Below are 27040 nucleotides of genomic sequence, written 5' to 3'. Positions count from 1 at the left end.
TGGCTCCAGGGTTTTCCCTTTTGGTATTTGTGGCAACTCCAGTTTTGAGCTAGCAGATGTTTGTATGTTTACACACATAGTGTTGTTGTGGTGCTTAATAACATGTGGTTTGTAAAGAATTACGTCCATTAGTCCAGAGGAGAGAGAAGCTGCAGACAGACCTGCCATGTGTAAAGCAGTGGACTCTTAGATTTACAGTGGATTTTATCTCTGGAGGAAGCAGAGCCAGCACATCTGCAACTGTTTTCTGCATCTGCACCACAACCCAAAATATGACCGTTATTCAGAGAGTGACGGAAACGGCCACAGGGGCTAAACCGGCCATAACAGGGAGAAGAAAACCTGTTGCTTGATCTGACTTCTTTCCATTTTAATTTGATGTGATATTTTATTTTGGATCATTTTTACATTTGATTATTTATCTAACCCTTAAACCTGAATGCTCCCGAGTCAAAACTTACAGTTAAGCTAAATTGAGGGGGAAAAAGAAGTTAACACTGTGCAAAAATGTGGATTTAAAGTAAGGATTCCATTTACCGGAAATCTGTGATCTGTTGAAAGTGAAAGAAATGTCTTGTTTTTGTTCCTGTCCCCTGCAGTTGTTTCATTTAGTGAGTCGATTCTCCATTATTTTTTTTTTTTTTTTGAAGACCAGCTAACTCTAACAGAGTTTAGGCTTTTCCTACAACAATGTAAAGAGCGCTGTGTACATCACTGCAAAAGAACAAAGACGGAGATGTGAAGACAATCAGGTGAAAGGTGAATGTTTACAAGGTCTAGGAAAGAGTTGAACTAAGTAAGACGAAGGCCAAGAACAAAAAGGTGAGACCAAAAGATAAAAATGAACAAGTGATTTCATTAGAGTAATGCAACATGCACAGCACAAGATGTGTTAAGACTGAATACAACCACATAATGCTACCTGAAAAGTGCACAAAAAGTTCAAATAAGGTCACACTGCATCACATTTCTCAGTGTTTGGGCTCAAACGATAAATCTGTCCAACCCAATATTTACATTATTTGCTCTTATTCAGAGTTTTCAGCTAAATTAAACAAAATGCATCCCTGCGTTAAAAAAAATGTCATTACTACTAGGAAAGTCTTTTCCCATGCTGAAGGAGAGGGTAAATAAACACGGAGCTTTCTTTCCATTAGAAAATTAGATCAGTTCTTCTTATTGAGTTAGAAGCTAAAAAAAGACATTATTGACCTTAAAAGTGACTTGGCTAATGAAGGAATTTCGAAAAGCAGGAAATCACCCAAACTAGGATCTGCATTCCCTTAGTTCAATGCCTAAATGGACATTTTATCTACATCAATGACCAGACTTGTGTAAGTCTCTCAAAGGAGCTACTTGGAGCAAAAAAATAACCTTTCTTCTGAAAGGGCAAACAGGAGGTTAACAGATGTTGGAATTCTTGGGCATTCAGACAAATATTTTTGGAGGTCTTAAAAAAAATGACTCTTTATCTATTTGATTAGTTTGATGTGAGATTTGCAAATGCATTTTCTTCATTTCTGTGCCTCTTAACGTCCCTGATTGTGAGTTTAAGTAACACAGAACAACAGGAAGTCCTGAGACTATGGAATGAGGAAGAGAAAGTACAGTAAAAAAACAAAACAAAACCCTTTGCGTGTTTGGAAAACATTTCAGTTTCGCTGGCTAATCAGCTGTATAGGATCAAGTACATTTAGATTTATTTTTTCACTAAATCACATTTTTTTTTCTGAATCTGTCAGAAACGGCACTTCCTCCCTGGTCTCCCAGGTTCCTCATGGCCGGTCCACAGAAGTGGATTGTTTGCGCTGCGGTCACTCGCTGGATGTGCAGTGGGCGTCTGGCCAACACAAAGCCCACAAAAACACCCAGACCTCCCTGCGTTGTCAGCTGACTCCGTTTCCCAGGGCCCTCCAATCCAAAAGGCCATCTGAGTCAGTTTCTGCAAATACACAGGGAGGAAAAGCTGGAAAAATGTTTGGAGTGACCAAGTATTAGCAGCAGTTGCTCTTGTTCAAATCAATTAAATAAACATTTCATTTAAATGATTTTTAAACTCACCTAATCACCTATAAAAATATAGGTGTTGTCCTACAAGACGTTGGATAAGACTCATTAGAACCAGCCCTTCTTCCTGTAGCTTAAGAAAAGCTTCCAGAAATCTCCTAATGGCAAAACCTGGATCTGTTTTCTTATGTTGCAAAAAAGAAAAAGAAAAAGCTGACTGTGAAATGTGGGAGTGTAGAAGAGAGGTCATGAATGTGCTCCCACCTCCCTCAAGGCTCACTTTTAGGATCCCTGGAAACCGGAAGGAGCCACTAAAACAAGACGGTTGACATGTGTGTGACGGCGTCCAAACAAAAACCCTTTTTAGAGCTTTAAGGAGTGGTTGCCTTCTGACACCAAGATCAGTTATGTTTGCTGGGTTGGGTGAATTTCACATGCAAGAGGTGGTTTTGGTTTCTGTTTGTCCAAAACACATGTTTAGGTTTCAGCCCCCAGCTGTTAGGAGCAAAGAAAAATCTTCAATCAGCTGCCGATTTGTGCTTTTACACGTTAAAATTTGATGGTCACCGAAAGTCTTTAAAGTATCCTCCACCTGCCCCACCTTTCCCTCAGATAAAGTCCCTTTTATCCCCCTTGTGCCTCTTGTCCTGCTGAAGAACTGCCGTCACACTGAGGCCCACTGTAGCGAGGGGCTTATTCATGAGGCCAAGACACAGAGAGAGAAAACACAAAGAGCTCCCCACACAGAGGAGTGGGCCGTGAGTTCAGCGCTGACCCCTGAAGGATGTGTGTGGGCTGCACCCGGACGCTTTTGGCTCCCACTGTCCTCCCTCCTTTGAACTTGACCTTTTTTTTGTTAAAATTCCAAAACAGATTTAAAACGGTCAATAAGTTGGATGGAAAATTTGTAAACAATGATGAGCTCTACTGACAGAGGTACGAGAACCTGTTCAAGAGTGGGTCATGTGAAGAGCACGATGGATGCATGCGAACAGAGAAAGATGAAAATAAAAGTTTTTTGAAATTCAAAATCGTGTTTTTTAGTATTTTTTTTGTGTTCTTGTGGAATTTTTGTCATGATGGAAGACATGTATAAAGAAAATTAAGCTTAAAATTGCATTTCTGAATATTTCTTTATTCAAATTTTTGAAAATGTTGCATCAACGTGTAGACGACTAGATCCATGTACGTTTTCCTAGTCTGAGCTGGCATCTGGCTCAAAACTGAAGAAACAATGTCCTGGAAAATAAAAGATCCCTTTTATAACAGCTCAAAAGATGTAGCAGGACTTTGAATCATGACGATAAAAGCTTTTATGACGTGCAAATGTGATGGAATGGGATGTAGTTCTTAATTTTTTGCTGCAAATCTGAGTTCTTCTTGTTGATTTGTCCTCCAGTGCTGGACCAGCTCCTGATGGAGTTGCACCGCTTCATGGTCCTCTTGGACCGGGAGAACCTGAGTGGAAACGCCACCATCCAGAAGGGTTTGCTGGCTGAACTGCTGCAGACCTACAGAACCTTAAACGGTAAGAGCAAAATCCACGAAAGCAGTTCAAACTTAAATGAGTATGTAAATGAGTATCAAACACATTAACATGCATCGTTTCATTTCAGGGAACCACATATTACTCTTTTGTTTAAAATACTTTTTAGCTTGAAGCACTTTTTTTTAACAAGGTACGACTGTTAACATGTTTCTGCACAGATACAGCATTAAATTTTAAATTCACAGCATTACCTTCTTTTAAAAAGTAGAAAAAAATAATAAAATAAATGATTAATCAATAACTGAAAATGGTTAAATTGATTTCTAATATTACTTCACGTGCTCCAAAAATTAAAAATTGACTCATGATTTTTCCTAATGTAACATAATTTTGCACATATTTTAACCTTTGATACTTATACCAAATTTTGCTAAGAAAAGTTTTGATATAGTATTATTTTTATTAGTTATATACATGACTTTTATGAGTAACTTAATCTGCATATATTTTGGATAAATGATCTGCATGTGCAATGGTAATTTCTAAAAGTTATTTTTACATAATAATTAAGTAATTCATCTTTGTCATGTGCTTTATTGATACTTCAGGATTCTTAATTCTGTCTGATAAAAGTTAGGAACCTGATAATGATAAATCATGTAATAAAATGGTTGCGGTAAAACGGGGTGGGATTATATAAATTCACTTCCTTCCACTCCCTTACGAGCAATATTTATTAATATGTATAATTATCCTAAGTCGGATTCGTCATTGTATGAATGGATAACTGATGATTGTATTGTTTTTGTGTATTATTTTTATTTGATTGCTTGAAATAAACCATTTCAAATCAAATTTAAAAAAAAAAACTACAGTCAATGGCCAACCAATAAGAAAAAAATACTATTTCGTGTTTTGATACTAAAGGAAATAAAAACCTAAAGACACATTTTAGAGATTAAGATTCAGATTTTTTTTTAAATAAGTTTTTTGTAGTTACAAAAATTAGGTAAAAGTGTAAAATTCTCTCTGCAAAAAGGCTAAATCCTGAAAATTCCTCAGAGGAAGTGAAAATCGTTCGGTTTAGGTTAGAGGTGAAATACAGGGAAAATATGTTTAAATGTTTAAAAATGTTTAATCCACTAAATTATTATCCAATAAATTATTTTACACAGATTTATTAATGGACTATGGAGAACATTTAATATAACTAGTGAAGTAGAGTTTTTATTTGCTCTGACAATAAATATTATCCTATCTAATAAATGTTTCTTAAACTGCATATATTTTAAAATAGCAAAATAATTTGAATAAAATAAAACCAATTCCTTCTTTAGTAAACTGAATTTTTTAAAGATTTCTCAGAGGGAATGTGGAAATTCTGGATGTTTGTCCGCTATTTTAAACATGTCAGAGGTTGTTTTTTAGACATTTTTTTTTTTTAATGGATGCATCACAAAGTTAAAATTACACTTTACTGTTGACAAATATGTTTTCAATTAATAGGAATAATTTAAAAAGCAATAAACAAGAGGACAGTTTAGCTCCAAATAAACTAAATTGAACAAAACAAAAAAAATCAGTCACCGCTGATCAACCAAAGGAGGTCGTCTTTTAGTGTTCTTACTGTTCAGTTATCTAATCCATCAAAGTGGCTTAATCCCTTGGGGTTTTGTTTCTCAGTCACTGTTGTGAAAGGCTGGTTTTTTTCTCTGATGTAACGTCCGTCTTTTGGGTTTCGACGTAACATCGTTTATCCCGGTTTCACCATATTTGATGTCAATAGTAGCTAGGAATAGAAATGGGACAAAAATTCCCAAGCGGTTTCTGGAACTGAAACCGCTTCTTACATGATTTTTTGTTTGTTGTTACGCCGCCGACGCTGCTGTGACGTCCTCCTAAAAGCTACCTTGTAGTCTCCTTGACAGAATTCTCTTAAAAACGATTCCATAACACCACAAAAGTGAGACACAGCAACTCATTGCAATGTGTTTGGAAGAATGCAGTCTCATGAAAAGAACTTTTAACGTGATCAACATTGCTTCTCACACTATTGTCCCGACAATCTATACGTGTCACAAGTACTTCTCAGCGTACCTTCTTAGCCGTCCTCTTGCCAGTAACCGCCGGCCAGTAAAGTGTTGTGCCTGACGTTGATACAGACGTTCAAATAGCTCAGAGAAATAAAAATTTGAATAGGTGAACTATCTCAATAAGAACTTCCATAATTTCTGCCACTTGTTGCTTTGCCCCGCCCTCGCCCAATGACTGAAGAGATCAGTTGTCACATGGTTTGTAACAGGACAGTCTGGTTGACGTCAGTCTGAATACAGACCAAACGCAGGGTTCGCGACTCGATCGAAGCCAAATTAAGCAAACCCGGTCTGACCCAACGAACCTTTTCCAGCCTGAATACACCCGTAATCTTCTACATCGTCTAACTTTTTAAGGTTTTCTCTTGATTTTGCGAAAGAGAGCTTTGTTTTGAAACTCACTGGGCATTAAAAGTAGTACTAGGCATGGACAGCCTGAAGTCCTGTTTGCTACGGCCTTTTGTTTCAAGGCTCTAAGTGAACAAAGACTCATAAAAAGCAGATCAGTAGTGATTGTTTGCTTAATTTTAACACTTTTTCCTTTTAACTAGAGTCCCCTTATAGGCTAAAAAAAAAAATCTCTCTTTCTTTGAGAACTCTCTCACACACTCACCGACACATGCAAGCAGTCATGGTTTTCCATGTTCAGGTCTTGGATTCATCCCTCCGTGCTTCCTGTCTGGCTCCAAGCTGTATCATTTTTTCCGAAGCTGCATTTATCCTCTCGGGACGTCCACTTCCTTTGCGCAGCGATTTATAAATAGTCTTTCAACTTCATTTTGTTCAAAAATCTGTTTTCATTGTACAGGCAAAACAACATTTCTTTCAGCTGCTGCTCAGCTTCACCTCGTATCGGTTTCAAAGGAGAGAAGTTCTCCGGAGTATCACCCTGGGTTTGAGTTTTTGTTTGATTTCCTCACAAGTTATAATCTTGGTCAGATGAAATGCTAAATTCAGCAGGAGAGCTTCCCTCAAAAGTGTGTTGTGGTGCTGAAACACACTTGCTGAACAAGTTTGAAGTAACTTGCCGGAGGATATTCTGGTTTAAAGATGATGATGTGGAAATAGTCTGTCATTTTTTTCTTAATCGCTCAAGATCCAAACGCAGTTCTCTTCTAGTAAAGTATCAATACGACGGGCGGCTTCATCCCCCGATTTCTGAAATGAACACATTGGTAAGTAAGATGCACACTTTTTTGCAGCTTCTCTCCCATGCTGCAAAACGAGGTGGCCTAAAAATAGGATAAGAAAACTAATCTCCATGAATGGTAAATACTTATAGAGCGCTTTTCTACCTTCTTCATAAGCCCAAAGTGCTTAACAGTCGCAGTCCCGTACACACACACATTCACACACTGGTGGCGGCTCCGCTGCCGAACAATGGCGCCAACCTTCCATCAGAGACGAGGTGGGGTTCAGTGTCTCACCCAAGGACACTTCGACACGTAGGCGGGCAAGGTGGGAATCGAACCTGCAATATTCCGATGAGAGGTCGACCGCCCTTCCACAGCACCTGTAATTTAAAAAAAATCCCTATAACGTAGTAAAATTATCTGTTCATGCAGCAAACCATTTTTACTTAACAAGAAATCTTATTATAAGATATGAAAATCCAGAAACAAGGACTTCCACACAAACATTCAAAAAGGAAAAATAGGCTAAAACAGAAGCAACTTCCAGATAGAATTATTTAATGTTATACAGACCAATAATGCAATTTTGCCATTTGTCGTATAGATTGTCGGGAAAACGGTGAGAAGCAATATGTGTCACGTTGAAAGTTGTTTTATAGGCTTGCATTCGTTGGACCACATTTCAATTAGTTGCTGCTTCTCATCAAACTCTGGTTCACCTTAAGTGAACCAAATGGGTCCAGTCTTTTACCTAATTGTAGTTCATTTTGATCACAGTGAGAAAAAAACTGGTGTAATATGTGGAAATAACTCACTTTAGAACAAAATGTGAAGAAAATGAGAATACATTTTTACATGAACTAATTTGATTTAATATGCATTTAAATGTCTAATAAACGTTTCTTAAAAAAACTATTTAAGGGTCTATTCAGACAGGACAGATTTGGTTTGTTTAAATGAAACCAGTGTTTGTTTCCCCCGGAGCGAACTTTCAATCTGAATACACCCAAGCAAACCCTGGTTCAGGACCAGGAACTGCTCTCTGACCCATCTTTGGAGGTGGTCTTGGTTAGTTTCCAATCGGACTGAGCTTCGATCGCTCTGAGATTCCTCAGTCTGAATACAATCTGTCCTCAGAGCGGAACAACTGAACCAAACCGACCACCGCAGCCGGGGATCACATGATGTGAACAGATTAGGAATGAAGGAACCAGGGAGTCGCGGACAAATGTAAAGCAATGATTGCAGCATTCCTCCGCCATACCAAAGTAACAAGTAAAACATGTTGTTGCTGACGTTTAAGACTGGTATTCAAAATATAAAGTTTGAAGAAGTTAACTGCATTGCAAAGCGCAGCACGCCCATCTTTCTCGTGTTGCTTTGCCCCGCCCTTGTAGTTCTTGGCCAATGACTGAAGTAATCTTTAGTCACATGGTTTTGTTTGCAAGCTTTGGTCCTTAACAGAATGAGTCGCTTGATGCCAGTCTGAATACAGACCAAACACCAGGGTCAGAACTTGATCTGGAACAAAGGATTTTTCCAGTCTGAATACACTCCAGGTTTTTTTCTCTTCTAAATCAAGTGTTTCTAATGTCAAGAACATGGAACCAAAGGACTTTGACTCTGATTTGGAGAGAAGCTTAGAAAAGTGTTGCGTAGAAACTGTTATTGCTCCAAAAAGTGACCTTATTTGCATGTTTTGCTGCTACTAAAATATGTGCAATTTCAGATTAACCTCAACCTCACTCGTACGTTTCCACTTTGTAAATTTGTGCTTGAATAGGAATCATTTCTGACACCAAAACATGAAAGGCAGAGGAGGCACAGTGCTCAGACTGTGCAGGCTGGGAGCTCTGTGACTAATGTTAGATGAATGCTTGTTGCAGTAAAAGTGGGTGTCCGTAATGAGCCCTTGTGCCGGTACAATGGTGTGCTCTGTTTGGATAAAAGTCTCTTTTTAATCCTGGACTTTTGACAGACCTCCTCAAAGTATGTGTGGCACTAAGGTGGCCCGCATTTTCTCCATCAGTGTTGGAGAGAAAGTCACTGGACGGTCAGTTTTATTGAAGACTGCAGGACTGAATATGGAGGTGTTTCAATATAAACCAAACGGTATAAAGCGTTTTATAAAATTAAGCAAGTTTGTTTGTTTATGCCTGGCAGTAGTTACCTTATCAATTTAGTCTGGGGGGGTAATAAAACTGTAAAAATATGATTTAAAATTGTTATTGTTTGGAAGAAAGTTACATTTTGAATCGAGTTAACACTCTCAAGTCGTTTTATTCTCAGTTTCTGCTAAAGAGGAAGTCTTATTTTGAAAGGTTAGGAACTGTTTCTCCTGGCGTTTCACACAGGAAGTACCCATTGGCTCCAAGAAGCCAAAATCCCAAAGACTTTATAACAGTAATAACTTGAACTACAGAAGAAATATGGAAATAAAAAAAGAAGTAGCAGAACTAGAACAAAGAAACAAAAGAATGAACGAGTAATAGCTCTTTACATCCATATAGAATTTTATGGAATTTTGGCTTCTTGGAGCCAGCGAATACTTCCTGTTTGGAATGCGAGGGGGAGGAGTAACTCAGTCCAGTTCTTCTATACAGTCAAGAATCGGAGCCAGGGCCACAGCGAGATTGCCAACCATTATGCCGCTGCGCAACCTTAAATTGCAATTTGTTTGGAGATTTTCAGCAACTTTTAGTTCCACTCATTTAATGTATTCATGAATCCCAGCATCTGAGCACTTAAAAACCCCATCCTTTTTACTATATAAAAAAAATCTTTGACATTCTGGCAAAGTGTACATCTTTACATGGATTCAACCAATCGAATGAGATTTTAGATTTGGCTACACTGGTTCTGCTTCATCAGTGACCACGTTTGTTCAGCGTTGTTGTTTGTGTGTTGTTTGTGTGGAAACTCTCGTCTGAGGGGGACAGAAGTGGAATCACACACTAACCACTTGATTCTTTCTCCCACTCAGGTGCAGATGAGGAGTATATCTATATGAACAAAGTCGTCGTTGGCGGAAACAAGGACAAAGGTGAGTTCAGCTTCCTTTTTCAGTTGTGACTCAAACGTTTCCAGTTTGACTAAAAAATGTTTATAGATTTAGCACAGTTTAGTTTAAACTTTAAACCTTTCCTTGCATTTTGCCATAACTAAATGATTTTTTTAAAACATTTTTTTTAACTGTGACATAAGATTTTTGGACTAATTGTTTTACTTTGCAGCTACAAACGAATTCAGCCTTCTTTTTTGTTTTTAGTAGCTTTAAAGATCAACTTGTTGTGTGGCCCGAAGGCATTCTTGTTGCTATCAGATCTCAAGCTCAATTTAGATTGAAATGAACAGCAAAATTGATAAAGTGCAGCCCCTCCTTCTTCACCCCCAGCCGCCATTTCCTGTCTGTTTCTTAGAAGCTCCTCACCATCTGAGTCTGACCTGTTTTGTTTGGACTGTGGTGAAGAATGCGGTTTGAGCGAGCCCCAGAGTTAACACATCTCTTCGGCTGCAGTGCTCTGGGAGCCTCAAGTTTTCTTCTTTTTTGCACAGACTGAGTCAAAGTTGAGCTGCGATCTCTCTGCCTGTTTCCCGAGAATAAGTCTGTATTGTTGTTTGCTCAAAATCGAGAGTGAAAAAGCCGACTATTAATACAGATCAGTTTGTTCCTCCTTCTTCTGAAATGTGAAAATATACTCTTAAGAAATGAATTGCAGACTTATATCTATGTATAAAGTCAGAGCTTTTGTACTTTCTGTACAGTCTCAAACACAAAAACTCTGAAGAGATCTTGTTTTAGTGACTTTTGTGGTTTTTCTTCTTTGCGCCACATCTGAATGTTGAAATGTCAGATCAGGCCGTGGATCTGAAGTTTCCGCTATTCGACGATGAGAAAAACCAAATCTTGACTTTCCATCTTCGCCTCATAACAAAACACTTGTTGCTATTTTCTCTCACATGACCGATAAAAGCGCCGTTACCGCCTCCACGTCTAGAAACGATGCTAACAATGAGGCGTAAAATGGTTTGAACAACAAAGCTGTGGGTCTCCACGGGCTGCAACAGTTGGTGGTCATCTGCAAAAGTTTCCAAAAAGGCTGAAAAGTTGCAACGTTTTTGTCCTATTTGTTGTGTTTCAATCACATTTTTACGAAAAATGTTTGGTCAAAAACTTTTAGGGTTTAACCAGTTCTCAGATTTATTTTTCTTCTGTTCATCAAAAAGATGAAGAAATGTCAGCCATTTTTTATGTGACCCCTGACGCTCAATTGTTGTTGATTTGACACAAAAAGGAGAATCTGACTTCCTGGTATATGAATGTGGTGAAAGAAAAGAATCAGCTTAAGCACAAATTTATATTTTTTAAAATTATAACCTAAAAGACTAATATTCAAAAGCTGATGGTTTGAATTGCAAATATGTATATTTTTGGATTTACACAATAAAACTAAATGTTTTATTGTCCTAAAATCCCACTTTAATCACCTTTTTGAGCTATTTTCAAAGCGATTCCAGTGGTGTTTTATGATAATACCATTTTTAGCCAAATTAAAAAAAACTGTTGTTTTTTAGTTCAAAGTTTCTGCAGAGCGGCAGGAGTTAAGTGGAGGGTCAACTCTGAGGTGTGGCTTTTGGGGCACAGGACGCCCGCCCCCACTTCCCGTCACCATCTTTTCACTTGCTCTTCTGCCAGGTTACAGCTCCTCACATCCCCAAACCTAATGTTTCCGGTGTAGCAGAAATGGCGAGCGATACTGGAGCTATCCGGTATCCAATTTTTAAGCCAGATTTCAGCTTAGGCGATGAAATCAAAGGCGTTTATGATGTAGGCGCTTACAAGTGGATGCATCAGAAAGGAGCAAGGAGCTTGTTCCCCACACATTGTATTTTCTACATCACAAATACGCTTGTTTTCCAAATGGCCTTTGTTTTTGTCTGCTCCTGATTCACAACAATTTGAATAAAGAAAAACTCAGAAATGCAATTTTAAATGTAATTTTTGTCAGAAAATCATCAGGAAAAAAGCCATGAAAACATGTTGAAAACACCAAGAAAAACACATGTTTTATTTCAGTGGGTCTTTTATATCTTAAATAAAATGTGGTTTATTAATAATAGAATAGTAAATATTGTGGTTGACATTTTTTTCTTTTACAGAAAAGAAGCAGTTCAATTGTTTTTATAATAACAAACTCCTAAAAAGGCAGTTAAAAAACAAATAAGTCAAAAACAGAGTCCAGAAAGTTTTTTTTTTTTTTTTCCAGTCATTTCCAAAAAGTGCCCATTTGATTCAACTTTCTTTTAAAGTTTAGGGAGCCCCTCTCTGTTCCCACAAATGCATTTCACTGAGGGCTTTTTTCCTCTGACCTGCAGGAAACATCAATCCTATACATAAAGTCTGTTTTGTGTTTCTCCAAGAGTGCTACAGTTTCACAGGAGATGCGTTTTTTTTTTTCCACAGACGTGCAAGAAGTTCCTATGTAGACAAAACAAAGTGGGCCAGCCACAGAAAACTATCAAAACTTGATATTTTCAGGCGTTTAGCCAGGTTGTCTGGCATTTTTTCTCCTCTAAATAGAGGTATTTTGAAATGGCAGAGAAGTGATGATAAAAGCTGATCCTGATAAAAGATGAGGTTGATAATTTGACTACAAACAACTCTATGGTTCAGTGAAAACAAGCTTTCATGCAACTTTTTTCCCCACATATTTTTTTTAGTAACTTCTGTAGATTTTTTGTTTAGTAGCTGATGCTTGATTAAAAAAAAAAAACATTTTTCCCTCCTTGAATTCAAGGTTTCAGATTTTCTGTTCTTTGGTTTCATGATACAGATGAATTATCAAAACTGGAGGTCAATGGAAAAGCAGCGAAACATGTTCCCGTCCCGCAGAAGAGCCTTCCTGACCTGCCGCCCCCCAGAATTGTAAGTTGTTACAAGTTCCTGTCTGTCTGAGTAAAATGGAGGTTGTTAAACTACAAAGTCGGAGGAGAGGGTCATATAAAGGATGGACACACAACATGAAGACTTTTTTTTACAACCCATGTGTTCACTTGAACGGTTTGAACGTAGCTTGACCACTTTTAATGAAAAGTCTACATAAAGACACATAAATGTGCGTCCAATGAGCGTGCGGTTAAAGCTGAACAAGATGAAACTAACCATCTGGGTCTCAGATTTGGCGTCCCTTTCTAATTCACAGAAGTGCCGAATGTTTTGAAAATTGAACATGGTCGAGAAATTGGTAATCGCAGTTTGTGTGCGGCCATGTCTTCATATATTGGAAACTAAGTGAAAATTAAGCTGTGCTGGTAAACGGTAAGAAAAAGTAGAAGCTAAGTTTTGCACGTTAATGCCTGGTATGTCTGTAGCTTCAGAGAACTTAAAGGGCCTATATCATGCTTTTCTTAAGACTTTCAGAGTAAACCATATCCATATATATATGATAATAAATTACCTATAAAGAACGATTTCTAAATGAAATGTTCCCACCTGGAAGTAAGACGACTCAATCTCTGAAGCTCCACCTTTCATTCCTTTTGGGTGCCGCCCTTGAAGCTTTTATGATGTCGACATCGAGTCGGCCTCCGCAGCGTGTCTGTGTTTCGCCCACAAAAACAAACGATTTCCAAACTTTTGCAAAGATGGATGTGCATATTGTGCATATAGAATGGAAGCATTTAGATCACCGCTAGCTAAGAGAAGGTGTGTGTGTTAGTCGGGGGCGGAGCTGGCAGCGCAGACTCTTCCTGGAAGGGGCTGTTCTTCACTTTGTGACATCACAATGTGAGAAGCCACTCGTTTGTACTCAAATGGTGCTAGGAGAGCAGGTTTTTAGAGAAATGAGATGCAGGACTAGAGCAAATAACCACTTTGTGGTTGCTTTTGGTTAAGAATTAACATTATATTATACTTGACAGCCTAAAGTTGATTTTGCATGATAGAGGCCCTTTAAATCCCAGATTTTTCAGGAGTCTGCGAAGGAGCTGCAGTGAAGTTCATGCTGGCTGTGAGACTGTGCTGGCCCAATTTGACTTCAGGAAAAAATCCAGGAAAAAGAGCTTTAGAGCATCCCATCTGTGCCTTTGAACTTTACACAGCAGACTCAAACATGCACAGCAGCCTCCATGAGTGTAAGCGGGAGCAGCTGTTGCTAATCAGAGCTAAAACGTCGCGTCAGCACATGTGTGAAAGTGTGTGCTAGGAAAACGGTTCAAGTGAAAGTGCATGCAATGCAACCAAGACCTTTTTTTTTTTTTCTTTGTCTTTCCTGGATTTAAAATGACTGCAGAGCTTCAACAAATTTTGTGTCCGTCAGAGGTTTTCTTCCTCCACCGTCCTCCACCTCTGGGATCGGGGTGACCGGTCCAGTTTCGGGGAGTCTGAGTAAACAGGTCCACAGAGAGCCGCTTTTGGGAAATCCTTTCATCTGCCTACGGGGTTTCCATCCACCTGCTGTGATGGTGTATTCAAGCGTTAACATGTGTTTCACTGTGAACGCAGAGTCCCCCTTTATGACGGCGGTGAACAGCGCCCCCTTGCTGTTTATGTAATGACCGGGCAAGGCAGTCCACTGCCCTGTTGTGATGTTATAGCAGTCCATTAGGCAACGCAGGAAGTCGTCGCAGGGCCCATTCCGCATCACGTACAAATTGTCCCTATGGGCCACCATACAGTGGCCATAGCTTTGAGGTCGGATCATAGTGGTTGCGAGCTTCCATTCGTCCCGCCGTGGTATGTACTCGTAGATGTCGGTGGTATCTGGCGGTTTCCAGAAACAAATGAACATCCGGCGACGTGCAATGGCACACGCTGCTGATGCAACAGGCCTTGGCGCATGGCGCATGAAGGTCCACTCTCCTTTTGAAGTGTTGTACGCCTCCGACGTGGAAATCATTTGGTTTTGGGCGCCGCCTCCAAAGGCGTAGAGGCAGCCCTCATGTCCCAGGAGCGTGAAATCATGTCTCGGTTGTTGGGGACCTGGCAGAGTCGTCCACATCCCTGATCTGGGGTTGTAGCAAAAGGTTTTGTCCACCGTTTCCTTACCGTAGCCGTAAACTCCCCCGACGATGTACAAGCGGTTATCCAGCACGGCGACTCCGGCCCTGGAAGTGCTGCAAAGAGTTGGGAGGTCTGTCAGATGCTTCCACTCTCCTTCTTTTTCATCAAGAAAGCAAACGACCCTAAAGGAGTCCTGCAGCAGCTCCATGGAGGGAGTATGGGTGCCTATGGCGACGTAAGAAGCAGGCGACAACTTTTCACAATACTGCAGCAGCTCCGCAGGGATGGTACGTTCCGCTACTTCCTTGAGGTCCTCGAAAGCATCACGGAGAAAAAGAGCAGCGCTGTGAAACAGTCTTTGCACCCCAAAGACGGCAGCTGCCTGGTAGAGCAGGAGACAGTTGTCCGAGTCTATGATGTCGCAGAGATGCTCGACCAAACATGAGACCTGGAGAAAAGCGGCGCACTCCACGGCTTCTACCAGCTCGTCCGCGTCGCTGATGGTGGGATTTTCTCCCCTGCAGACTGCAAGGGCAATGAGGAAACCCCTTGCATGCACTCCGCCTTTCAGGTGCAGCTCGTCTTGTCGACATTCTCTCATACCGGAGTGAAAAAGAGCGTGAAAATAGTCGCTGTGCTTATGAAGAAAGTCTCGTTCCACAGTGAACCAGCTCTCTTGTATTCCCACTCTTACCCAACCAGCTCGGGCCTCTCCGTCCTCCAGATCTAAGGTCGTGTTTTCACCCCGGCTGACTCCTATATCTGCAGGGTCCTCCATGACGCACCTGGATTTCTGCTCTTCCTTAAAGAGGATCCAACGTGACCATTTAGTGTGCAACTTTAGTCCAGTTTAGCCCATTTTTATCCTCATATGTGCTCAGTGAACAAAGGTTTGCTAGTTTCACAGCGCCCCGTCTGCATGGTCTGAAAATAGAGCCGGACTATAGATAGCAACGGCACCAATTGCAAGCCTCAGGCATGAAGAGACATGCGCCGTAGGAGCCAACGTGGCTTCCAGCGACTGGTCATTATCAAAGCTGCGCTGCAACTGGCCAGCAGTCATGTGAGCTGAATTATTCATGACCCTAAAAATTTTAATTTGTTTTGGGGAAAAATACCTGGCAGAGAAATCTAAAAGTTTAGAGGAAGTTAAACTGTTGTTAAGGAGGCATATTAAGCGAGGTAAACGCAGTTTGATGAGCTGACTATGTTTTCTTTCTGCCTTCTATGACCTGTTGACCTCTTTTGTAGTTTCTCTCTACCTTTTTGCTGGAAGAGGTGAAAAAAAAAGAGCAACAAAAAAGTCACACATCTTGCTTTCCAAAGCCGAGCTGCTCTGATGATTTTATCTTTCTTTGCTCTGAACAGCCTGCAGGCTCTCAGATCCACTCTGTGTGCGTTTTTTGCAGCACATTTTTGGCATGAGAACCAGGGATTTTCCATGTTCCTCTGACTGCTCACTTTTTGGGCTCCTTTTCTCACTCTCTCCTCTAAACCCCTCCACCCCGCTGCCGCCTCCCCGCTCTGTTATTTATGCCCCGACTCTTCGGTCCATTCCGTCTGCTTGATGTTTCTGTGGTGAGGATGTGTGCATGTGAGTCTGAGAAGGCCGATTTCCACGCCTACCTCGTCTTTTGTGTCTTTTTCGTCATTCCTAATGTGTGTGTTCCTCCGTGCTCCCCAACATTTCGTTCAGTGGATTTAAGTGGAAATAAAATGAGGAAAAATAAGTGTGTGGGAAGTCGGGGGGGGGGGGGGGGTGTCGCTGTTCCACCCCTGGAATGCTCGCTTTTTTTTTTTTATTCTTTTTTTTTATTAATGACACATGTCTGCTCCTGATTTACGATTTCAATAAAGAAAAAGTCAAAAATGTCATTTTAAGTTCAATTCATTTTATTTGTCCATCTTTAAAAATGCTAGAATAACAAGTTAAAAGTTACTACACCGGAGTAGGACTTTAAAATTGATTGGACTTGTGCATATGACCTAAAATCCCAATTGACCTATAAAAAATGTCACTAGGAAAAACACTATCAACATGACTTTTTCTGCTGGAAAGATACACATTTTCAAAAATCTCATGATTATATACATTTAGAACTTCCCAGTTTTCATTACCACTTCACTAGGCTTAAAGGGATTATTTTTTTTAAATTGCAAGTCCGACAGAAGGAAAACATCAGCAAATTAACAAACTGATGTCTCCCCTCCGTCAGTTGTGGTGATCGCTTGTTGTCCTTCGAATGCCTTTGTGGATCCCTCATACATGTTGCAGCCTGCAGAAAAGTCTGACAAACAAGTCTTCGGCGGCGGCTGCAGGAGGTGACGTGACGCCAGCTACAATGACAGCTTCTCTGCATCTGCTGCACATTACTGAAGATGCGATGGGAGAAACTCGCAAAAGTCGAGACCTCGCCTTTGACAGCCCACATCACAAATGAAATACTGTCTATTATGAACAAATGAACTTCATTTCAGCTGATTCAGTTGTGCTGCTCTTCACTGATGCCATGACTTCTAAAAAACAACCAGAAAGAGAAGATCTGAACGTGATTAGGAGTGAACTTTTGTGGATTTATATAATACAATATTTAGTAATATCTGCCGGTTATGATCCTTAATGCTGCATCATAGACTTTAGTACAGAATGATATCATCTTCGATGGCACTGTCCGTAGTTTCTGACTGGTTACGTCACTTTGCTTTGGGACAATCCCTCATATCTCATCTTTTTCTTGCTGCTGAAGATCTGTGATAAGTCAGGGACTTGTGGCTACAGGTCCCTCCCTCCCATGTGTTTTTGTCTTTTATCACAGAGTCCCATAGCACCCTGAGCTGACAGGCTCGAACAGTTACTTTATAACAGCTTGATACATAATACGTACATAACGATGGGCATTAACAAACACGTCCTAATCTTACATCTGGATTAAACACATTCAGTCTAAAAATGGCAAAATTAGAATATCCTTGATTGTGGGATTGTTGCCTTATTTTCCTCCTTTCATTTTAAATTTCTTTCATTTACATTGATCTTTTTCAATGTTTTATGGACTTAAAAACCCTTTAACCCCATGACTGCATCGTTTGTCAGGGTGTGGTGAGCCGGGAGCCGTTCCCTTTGCCTGCTATTCCGTCTCCAGCCACCGTCGAGAGTTACTATGAGGAGGCTCAGCCCTATGAAGAAACTGCAAACGGTGAGAACTCTGCCTAAATAGGTCGCTTCTGTTTTCCTGCAAATCCTCATTAACAATCACATTTGTTGGATGTAGTGACACCTAGTGGCAAAGCTGCAGAATGCAGCAAAGTGTGATTGGGACGATGTATTGCATTTTTTCTACCTGTGCAATGCATTTTTACTCTGGTTCAGACTCAAATGGCCCTTTCTTCATTAATTGCTCATTAGCAAATTTAAAAAAGGATTTTTCCAAAGTTTTAGTTTAAAAATCAGTGTCAAAACGAAAATATTTACCAAGCTTCACACGATTGTTGTATAGAAAAAATTGTTTCACACATTCATGCATGCAAAAAGTTTAAGGACAGCGTTCATCCTGAATAAAATGGCGTTACCAAACATTATTTCCTCTTTACATGTTGCCAAAGGTAAAAAGTGTGGTCAAAAATAAGCATTTTTTTTAAATGAACCCGAAGACAAGTAAAAAATAAGTCATTTACATAAAAATTCAACTTTAGTGCTCAGTTATAATTTAAAAGTCTAAACATATGTATATAAATTAATTGTTTTAAAGTGTCAAGTTATATTTTAGGGCATGAAATCCAAGAAAAAAATGAAATCAAACAAGAAAATATTCAAATAATCATAAATTGTTATATTCACAAATATTTAGTTTAATTTGACCTCAATTATTTAAAAAAAAGAAATCAGGAAGACCAAAAAAAAAGTGTTTGGTATTCTAAGTATTTAAAAATGATAAAATGAAGCATTTATGAATAAAAAAAAATCAACATGCATGCTAAAAGTGTTACTTTAAAAAGTCGTAATAGCTAATTGTTGCAGAGTGAAAACTTTATTGAAAGTTTAAACAAATAGAACAATTTTGATGCAATAATTCCACAAAAGGTTCTTGGGTGAAAGCAACTCGGTAGATAAAACTTTTCGGTCCCCGCCTTTGTGAATATCTACTGTGTTTTCAACACATTTAGATTAAAAAGTCAACCGAACTTTTTGAACTTTGACCCAAAATCTGAGAGTTTTTTTTCAGAGATGGCAAAATAAATGATGCCAATTATCTCCTCAAAAACACTTTTATTTTGACGGGCTTGTGGTTTAATGAGGTATAAAGTAGAAAATGTTGGTAGATCAAATCTAACACTTTGGGAAGCATTACTGAGAGTTATTCACATTAGTTCCACTTTCTTTGTAGTTTTATTTTTTAAAGAATCTGTTTTAACTGCTACCGTTTCCTTTGGCGCCGCATAGATTGGGAGTATTCTGGCCTGGCCTCGGCGCCGTGGATGCGCGGCCACAGCTCTGACAGTGTGGTCTATGCTGTTATCACCAGGGGTAGCAAGGGCTTGTGTTTCTGTGTGGCATGTCTGCACCTGATGTGGTCAAACCTCCTTCCAACTAAAACGTGCATGGAGATTAAAGCATGGCCGGATTGAGTTTCAGCCTCATCTCATCAGATTATTAATCTCATAATGTTTGTTTCTTAAATTTGATGTTTTGCTTGAGGAACCTCCACGCAAACAGACCTCATTATAACCGTCACACTCAGTTGTCTTTTTTTATATATTTATATATATATATTTATGTAATGCCTTACTGTTCTAATTGTCTCCTTGTCTTCAGATGATGGAGAGGCAGTAAGCAGTTCATACGAGTCGTACGACGAGGAGGAGGTAACCCGAGGGAAATCGGCCCAGCACCAGTGGCCGTCGTCGGAGGCTTCGATCGAGCTGATGAAGGACGCTCGCATCTGCGCCTTCCTGTGGAGGAAGAAGTGGCTCGGCCAGTGGGGCAAACAGCTGTGCGTCATCAAAGAGCATCGGCTGCTGGTGGGTTTGAATATAAACCTATACAGTCACATGCACAGCAGAATTGTTCTACTGTTTATATAAAATAGATAACACTGGAGCTGTTTGCAGCTGCACTTTGTAATAGTTCCTAATTAACATTAATGGCTCCTTTTATTTAAAGAAATGTGTGAAACCAAGAAAAGATTCATCAGCTAACCACATAAGTATTTTTGAATTATTGTACTATTACTTTATCCAATCTTTTCCTCCATTTTGCTTCAACAACATACAAAAAAAAAGTTTCCAGTTGGTTACATTGGCCCAACATTCGTCAATCGACGTTGTCTTTCAGTGCTATAAGAGCTCCAAGGAGCAGACCCCCCTGCTGGATGTGAGTCTGCTGGGCTGCAGCGTGATCTACAAAGAGAAGCAGCTAAAAAGAAAAGAGCACAAACTGAAGATCATGCCGGTGGGAGGAGAGGCCATTGTACTGGGCCTTCAAAGCAAAGAGCAGGCAGAACAGTGGCTAAAGGTGACAAATACTTTTCTTTTTAAAGTGTTTACATACTATTATTAATGGATTTCGAATGTAATAGAGTTAAGTTGTTTTGAAACTCCTTTTGTTCATCAGGTTATTCAAGAAATCAGTCCCAAACCAGCAGAGATCTGGGATCCCAATCAGTTTTCACCCGATTCTTCGAAGCTTATTTGCACTAAGGTACATCTTTTGAGTCTTTAACTAACTTTGAGATATAAGTTTTTCTTCTGTTCTATAGAGAAATACGTTTAAAAATGACTAAAATGCAGATGTGATGACAGGGGGAGCTGGGCGAGAGACACTCGCTGGCCTCAGAGAGCGGCAGCAGCACGGACAGCCACGCCGACGCTCTAGAAAACAAAGATGGTGAGCGTCCTCGGGCAGCTTACCGGTCCTCTTCCAATCTAGTTGCTTTATGTGACATTTCTCCCAACAGTGAAGAAAAAATACGGCGCAGGTTTGATGTTCAGCAACTTGAGGAACATCGGAAAAAAGAAAAACCCCTCGCTCGAGAGCCCTGAGAAATGCATTGAGACCTCAGGTGAGGAAAAAGGACATTTTTTTTCTGCGTCTCTCAATCTTCATCCACATCTGGTTCCTTTGTCTGGATTGTGTTTGTGCAGGCAGAAAAACTCTACATGCAAATGCAATGCAAAACAGAATGAAAGTGGGTTTAAATTTACATTTTTTACTATTAAAATAAAATCATGTATTTTATGGGAGTACAATTCACTGCACATCATTTTTTTATGTTTTTGTTTTTCTTTGTTCAACTGTTCTGTTGGATGTTTATTCCACTTGAACTGTTTGAAAAGAAAAGGCAGGATGGTTAAATGCGGATTTTTACAACCACTATTTTTTTATTTGTTTATTCTGCAAAGGAATTTAATTCAATTCAATTCAATTTTATTTGTACAGCCCAAAATCACAACAACAGTCGTCTCGATGGGCTTCGAAGTAAACATGAACTCAAAAGGATCATGAATACAAAAAGTTCAATAGGAAAATACTAAAATGAACTAACAAACTGACTAAACTAAACTGGACATCACTGCCCTTAGACCCCCCCTTCTCAGTAAGGAAAAACTCCTAAAAAAAACGGATTCCGGAAAAAACGAAGAAACCTCAGGGGTGCCCACATGAAGGAGGGATCCTCCCCCAGGACGGACAGGCGATTTACCAGAACTCTTAGAGAAGAATTAACTTATCTAACTCTACAACTACATATATAAAGTCCAAAGTCCAGCAATTTATGTTTTACTTATTCCAAAGCATATGACAGTTCAGTCACAGAGAATTTTCATTTTAGACGAACTTGACAGTAATTAGGTAATACTTAATGCATAATTAAGCAATAAGTACCATGCAATAAAAGTGTTAATAGCCACTTTCATGCCTTACTTTGCATTACAAAGTGCATTACTAAATTATCTGTTAATCTCTTAATTAGCTGTTATTTATCTAATGTTTTTATTTAACCCTACCTAATGTATTACAAAACAGTTATAAAAGCTGTTTGTTTAGCATTGTTTAGCATTATGCATGCAATAACAACATGTTAAATAATGTCTGTAAAGCCTTAATATTGTCTAAAGTATTCAGGATCTATAGTTGTTTTTTTTCCAGAGTTTCAAAAATAACCAGTATGTTACATATTTTACATTTAGTTTTTTAGTCTGATTTAACCCTTAATAGATGCTGAAAAGCCATAAAAACATTAATTAGGCATCAATTCAAATTAGTTGATGGTTTTATTGTTAGGTGTGAACAATATTACTTTGGAAACATGTATAAATGTTTGAAAAAGCCTTATAAGCACTAATTACGGATTAATTAACCATACTAAATTATAGGAACCTTATAGTAAAGTGTGAACAATTACTACTGTTTGACAACCTTTATTACTTATTATTAACTGGTTGTCTTCTTTGCAAACATTTATCCGTTTAAAAATGCATACCAGTGGTAAACAAGCCGTACTTATTCTCTATCACTTCAAGCATTTCATCCATTTTATTTGTTAATGTCTTCAACAACCAGAACAAATCTAATAGCATGTTTTTCTACCCTTTATTTTATTAGCTAGAGTGCTTCATGATCCTTCATTGGTCAGAAATTACAAGATTTGTTTTGCTTTTTTTTTTTGTCCAAAACTGAACTTGAAAGGTTCAAGAAGTCTGTTCAATAACATTTTTGTTCATTTTTTTTCTAATATAGGCTATGTCCGAATTCTTTCACTACTCATTATAAAGTGCAGTCACTATTTTGTAGTCCTGTCCGAATCTACAATTCCAAAATCCCTAGAAATGTCCCAGAAGTCTCTGCGAAAAACCGGAGTGCATCAATGCTCACTAGATTGGCAAATGTAGACCACAATGCCTTGCATTTGAACAATTTTTGCAAATAAATAAAAAATAAAAGCATTTAAATGTACATTTTTAATAAACCAGCATTTTTCTCTTCAGAACTTAGTCCTAGATAGTCCAGCACTATATATTTTTTAGCAGTTAGGGGTTAGGGCGGGAATTTGGACACAGCCGTAGTGTTTTTTATTTCTTTCTCTTCTCCATCTTCGCTCAGGGTACCTCAACGTGCTGGTGAACAGTCAGTGGCGGCCCTGCTGGTGCCTGATCAAGAACAGGCAGCTGTGGTGTTACCAGGACAAAGGAAAAAGCAAACTGAGCCAGCCAGCCGTCCCCCTAGAGGGCTGCAGCGTTTTGCCTGATCCCAACCCCGAGCACCTCTACTCCTTCAGGATCGACATGGACGGGACACAGCTGGCAACCCTGGAGGTCGATGAATATTTCATTTCACGCTCTTTGCCAAATCACATCAAACGTGTGGAGTTTAGAGCAAAATTTAGTTCCGTCCAGATTGCTGAAAAACCCCAATCCGATCAACTTCTGATTTTAAAAACTGTTCCCAGTGGTCTTTTATTTGAATTAAATATTAAAAAAAAATATTAAAATATTAAATATATATTAAAAATATTTAAAAAAAACTTTTTTTCTAGGACATAGTGTCATAGTGTCTGCAGAGCTGAGGGAGTTCATTAGTAATTCACCTCTGAGGGGTGGGCAGGACTGTAGGCATGAGGCAAGTCCCCCCCCCCCCCCCCCCCCCCCGCACCCATCACCCAACCTAACCTACATTATAACAACCTTGGAGCTATCAGGACGTACCTTTTGAGCCAAATGTCAGCTCAGACGACAAGTGCATCAGATCCAATCAAATCGAACTTCATTTATAAAAAGAAAATGTGCAAACTTGGATCGGTTTACATGTAACCCTTGTGCTATCCTAGGCACGTTAACATTGCGAGTTGGGTCATCTAGACCCACTAGACAGTACACTGAACCTTTTTTCTTCAATGATTTGTGATCTTCACTGGTGTCCATGGATTACATGAAATCTTTCCACCTTTATCCACCTCTGTCATGGTAGGGAGAACACGTCAATGTAAAGGTGGGGTCATCTAAGATAGCACAAGGGTTACAAACATACACATTATTCCAATAAAAACCCAACCCACCCTTCCCACTTTCCTCCGTTAATACATACGACCCATGAACCCAGACCCAAAAATTATTATAAAAGTAACTTCTAAAAGAAACTTAAGGCTTGGTTCTGCTGTCAAGAATATGTATTTGGGAATCTATTGCCCACCCATACCAGGACAGCAACGGGGTCCACCTTACAGCCGTGAGGCAGCAGTGTTAAACTCCAGCCGCCCCAGTAAGGGCAACAACCGCGGCTCAACCAGCGACCAAGCTGCCAAGTCCAGATAGAAAAAGATCCCCACAGAAAACACTGGGCTAAAATCATAGAAAGATGCTAAAATTAAAGACATAAGATATATGCAAAAACATAAAAAGGAAATGAGATTAAATGCATAAAATAATAAATTAAAAACTAATTGAATAGAATAAGCAGATAAATGATAAAAAGCTAAATTAAAAACGTGGGTCTTGATCCTCTACGGCCTCGAGGACCGTAATGGCAGAACGAGGCCTCACCGTAAGGACTACAAGTCCAACACCGGAGGACCTCAGGGTCCACGAGGGCTCATTCTTTAAAAGTAGATCACCTAAATAAAAAGGCCCAAGACCATTTAAAAAATGGATAAACCATGAAGAGAATCTTAAAATCTTAAAATCAACTCAGAAACGCACAGGGAGCCAATGCAGCGATTTTACCATGGGTGTTATGGGTTACCGCCCCCTCGTGCTGCAGAGTTCTATAATAGTTGTAAAGGGACAGGAATGAGCGGACACTAGGAGATATTTAATAGTGGCAATGTCGTGGCGTTTTTTCATCACATTTTGAAGTAAAAAAATACACAAAAAAATCCAATTTTGAGCTTAATAATTGTTTTATATGTCCTACATCATCAGAAAAAAAGCACAGAAACAAACTTTTTCATCAAAGTGGGTCTTTAAACAAAATTAAAGAAAAGCTTTGAGATACTGATTTTAGTGGATTTGATCTTATTTTATGTAAATTTCCCCAAAAACTGGGCCATGCTTAATCATTTTTATTCATTTATTGTATTCAGTTGCCATATATCTAGATGCTGTGGTCCTATTTGAAATGAGAGCCAGCTTACCCCGGTGAGAAGTGCTGCATTCATGGTTAAGAGGAAATCTGGGAGAGGACATTAGTCAGTGGAATTCCCAGCGTTTTCCGCCCTCTTTCTGCTGACATCAGACCTGGTTCATGTGATACATGTATGCACACGAGGGTGGTCTGCTGGCCCGTTGTCTGTGGGTGGGAGGGCTGTGGATGTTCTAGGATTTAGGACTAATGCTACACCCTTTTTCATTAGACCTGCAGTACCACCCAGTCGGAGTGTGCATGATGTCATAGGCAGTGGAATTCAGTGTTTAGTCTTGAGGCTTTTCTCTGTTTTTGTTTTGATTAAAGTCCTTCACCCTTTTTTTTTTTTTTTTTTTTTTGCTTAAACTGCTGCTACAGCACTTTCAGGATGCAGTTGGCTTATTTAAAAAAAAAAAAACCATTTTAAAAGGTTGATGGAATCTGTTTAAAGTGACTGAAATCACCAGTCTGAACTTTGAAAGTTGCACGTTTCCTCCCTGAACATGTGTTTTCTTTCCATCCCACCAGGCAAAGACATCAGCAGATATGGGTCACTGGCTAGGCCTCTTGCTATCTCAGACGGGGACCAAAACGGAACCAGAAGACCTGACGTATGACTATGTGAACTCCGAGAGGATCTCCAGCATCGTAAATGCTGCAAAGACTTCCCTTTAGTATGTTATTATTCTTCACTGGGAGGTGGGGGGGGGCGCCGATCAAAACCCCTGATCCTAAACACATCTTTGTGTTTTTGCGTCTTTCCAGCTTGATGCTAAGGAGGTATTCAGAACCGAACACGTATATAGACACGATGCCTTCCATTTCGCAAAACTCTGAGGAGCTTTACGATGATGTGGCCTCTTTAGCTGACTCCGAGGTAACGTACTTTCCCGCTGCTCTTATTTCCATTTTCCATCCGCTGACGTGTTGATTCCCACAGGATACTAAGGAGAACAATCCACCAAACTTGCAGGACGGCAACCTCCAGGAGTGCTTACAGGATTCCAACAGCGGAAAGGAAGCAGAAGACGACCGAATCTACATCGATCTCCTCCCTGTGCGCTCCTTCCTGCATCCACCCGGTGGAGCTGTCCCAGCCAAGGAACCCCTGAGCAACTCACCTGTTCCTGTGGACAACCTGACAGAACCCCCCTGTCACATCAAAGAGGTTGATCATTTATGATTTATTCAACGGAAACTGAAACAAACGACTGCTCAATCGCTGCTGGGCATATTTAAACATTTAAGGACCCACTCCGATCATCTTTTGATTTATTTTGAAAGCGTTTCCAGGGGTCAATTTTAGGCAAAATCAAAAAACCTGTTGTTTTCTAGGACATAGTTTCTGCAGTGTGGGAGTAGTTCATTAGAAATTTGCCTCTCAGTTGTGGGTGGAAGGCCTACTTGTCTCTGTTTACATGCTGTAGAGGAAAACCAAGACGTACATGGATCTGGTCGTCTACAATGGAACGGAGCGGAGTAGGGACCTTGGGGCCAGAATATTTTATACGCTCTTTTTCCAACAGCATTTTTTCATCTCCTCCTGCTTTACAATGATTTGAATAAAAAAATACTCAGAAATGCGGTTTTTATCTTCATTTTCTCCATATATGTCCTCTGTCGTCAGAAAAAAGCCCCGAGAACATGTAAAAACACAAATTCTTCATTGGAGTGGGTCTTTAAAACCTCTATTTAGACTAGGTAGAAGAAAAAAGAAAAGTTTGAATCTCTCAATAAAATGTTTCTGCTCTGCAGGAGGGAAAAATTAGGCTCTATAAGAAAATAACTTGTGATTAACTTCAAGCATAAATTGAAATAAAAATGATTCCAATTCTGCTTAATTTTTCTGACTTTTTTGTACCAGGTGGTTTCGGTGGACCTTCCTGAACCAGCGTCAACTTCTGTGTTAAACGGCCCAACTTCACCTACTGCCCCCAGCAAACTAGAACAGACTTTGCTCCAGGTCACCACCTCCCCACAGCCACACACCCAGCAGGGCAGGAACTCCCCTCAGAGTCAGGAACTCCCCAGGAAAAGCAGCTTGGAAATCCCTAAGGCCTTCATCTCCTCAGTGGCAGATATCCATAAGGGTCCTTCGTTCCTTCACAGCCCTCAACCTGCACGGCCTAAGGCACATACAATAGGTGAGCAGCAGAGCTTCTCTGGTTTCTGCATTGAGGGGATGTGCAGCTGTGATCATGT

At 39.7% G+C, this 27040-nt stretch overlaps 2 protein-coding genes and 1 long non-coding RNA gene across 3 annotated transcripts in view; 1 reads left to right on the top strand and 2 right to left on the bottom strand.

Annotated features, from left to right (window-relative positions):
• Positions 1-27040, top strand: part of afap1l2 (actin filament associated protein 1 like 2) — a 40586-nt gene that overhangs the window by 11746 nt on the left and 1800 nt on the right. Inside the window, exons 2-15 of the mRNA XM_023949368.1 lie at positions 3407-3535; positions 9706-9765; positions 12557-12648; positions 17819-17921; positions 19538-19743; positions 20057-20236; positions 20336-20422; positions 20524-20608; positions 20679-20783; positions 22823-23034; positions 25367-25512; positions 25604-25715; positions 25779-26006; positions 26703-26982. Of these exons, the coding sequence (XP_023805136.1) occupies positions 3407-3535; positions 9706-9765; positions 12557-12648; positions 17819-17921; positions 19538-19743; positions 20057-20236; positions 20336-20422; positions 20524-20608; positions 20679-20783; positions 22823-23034; positions 25367-25512; positions 25604-25715; positions 25779-26006; positions 26703-26982 (2025 nt within the window). The remainder of the gene's footprint in view (positions 1-3406; positions 3536-9705; positions 9766-12556; positions 12649-17818; positions 17922-19537; positions 19744-20056; positions 20237-20335; positions 20423-20523; positions 20609-20678; positions 20784-22822; positions 23035-25366; positions 25513-25603; positions 25716-25778; positions 26007-26702; positions 26983-27040) is intronic.
• On the bottom strand, positions 631-3074 carry LOC105356534. Its single transcript, XR_910651.2, has 2 exons — positions 2062-3074; positions 631-1942 (listed from the first exon to the last, which is right to left on the bottom strand). It is a non-coding gene; the product is annotated as an uncharacterized LOC105356534 (long non-coding RNA).
• On the bottom strand, positions 11970-16452 carry LOC105356535 (kelch repeat and BTB domain-containing protein 13). Its single transcript, XM_011487978.3, has one exon. It carries the CDS (start codon positions 15500-15502, stop codon positions 14000-14002), a length of 1503 nt encoding a protein of 500 aa, XP_011486280.1. The 5' UTR covers positions 15503-16452; the 3' UTR covers positions 11970-13999.

This window comes from Oryzias latipes, chromosome 19, assembly GCF_002234675.1.
Source record: "Oryzias latipes chromosome 19, ASM223467v1".
Lineage (NCBI taxonomy): Eukaryota > Metazoa > Chordata > Actinopteri > Beloniformes > Adrianichthyidae > Oryzias > Oryzias latipes.
This window is presented reverse-complemented; position numbering and strand designations above follow the sequence as displayed.

Bases quoted from the DNA above. Each gene is read 5' to 3' on its own strand.
- LOC105356535 (XM_011487978.3), bottom strand. From the start codon at position 15,502: ATGGAGGACCCTGCAGATATAGGAGTCAGCCGGGGTGAAAACACGACC.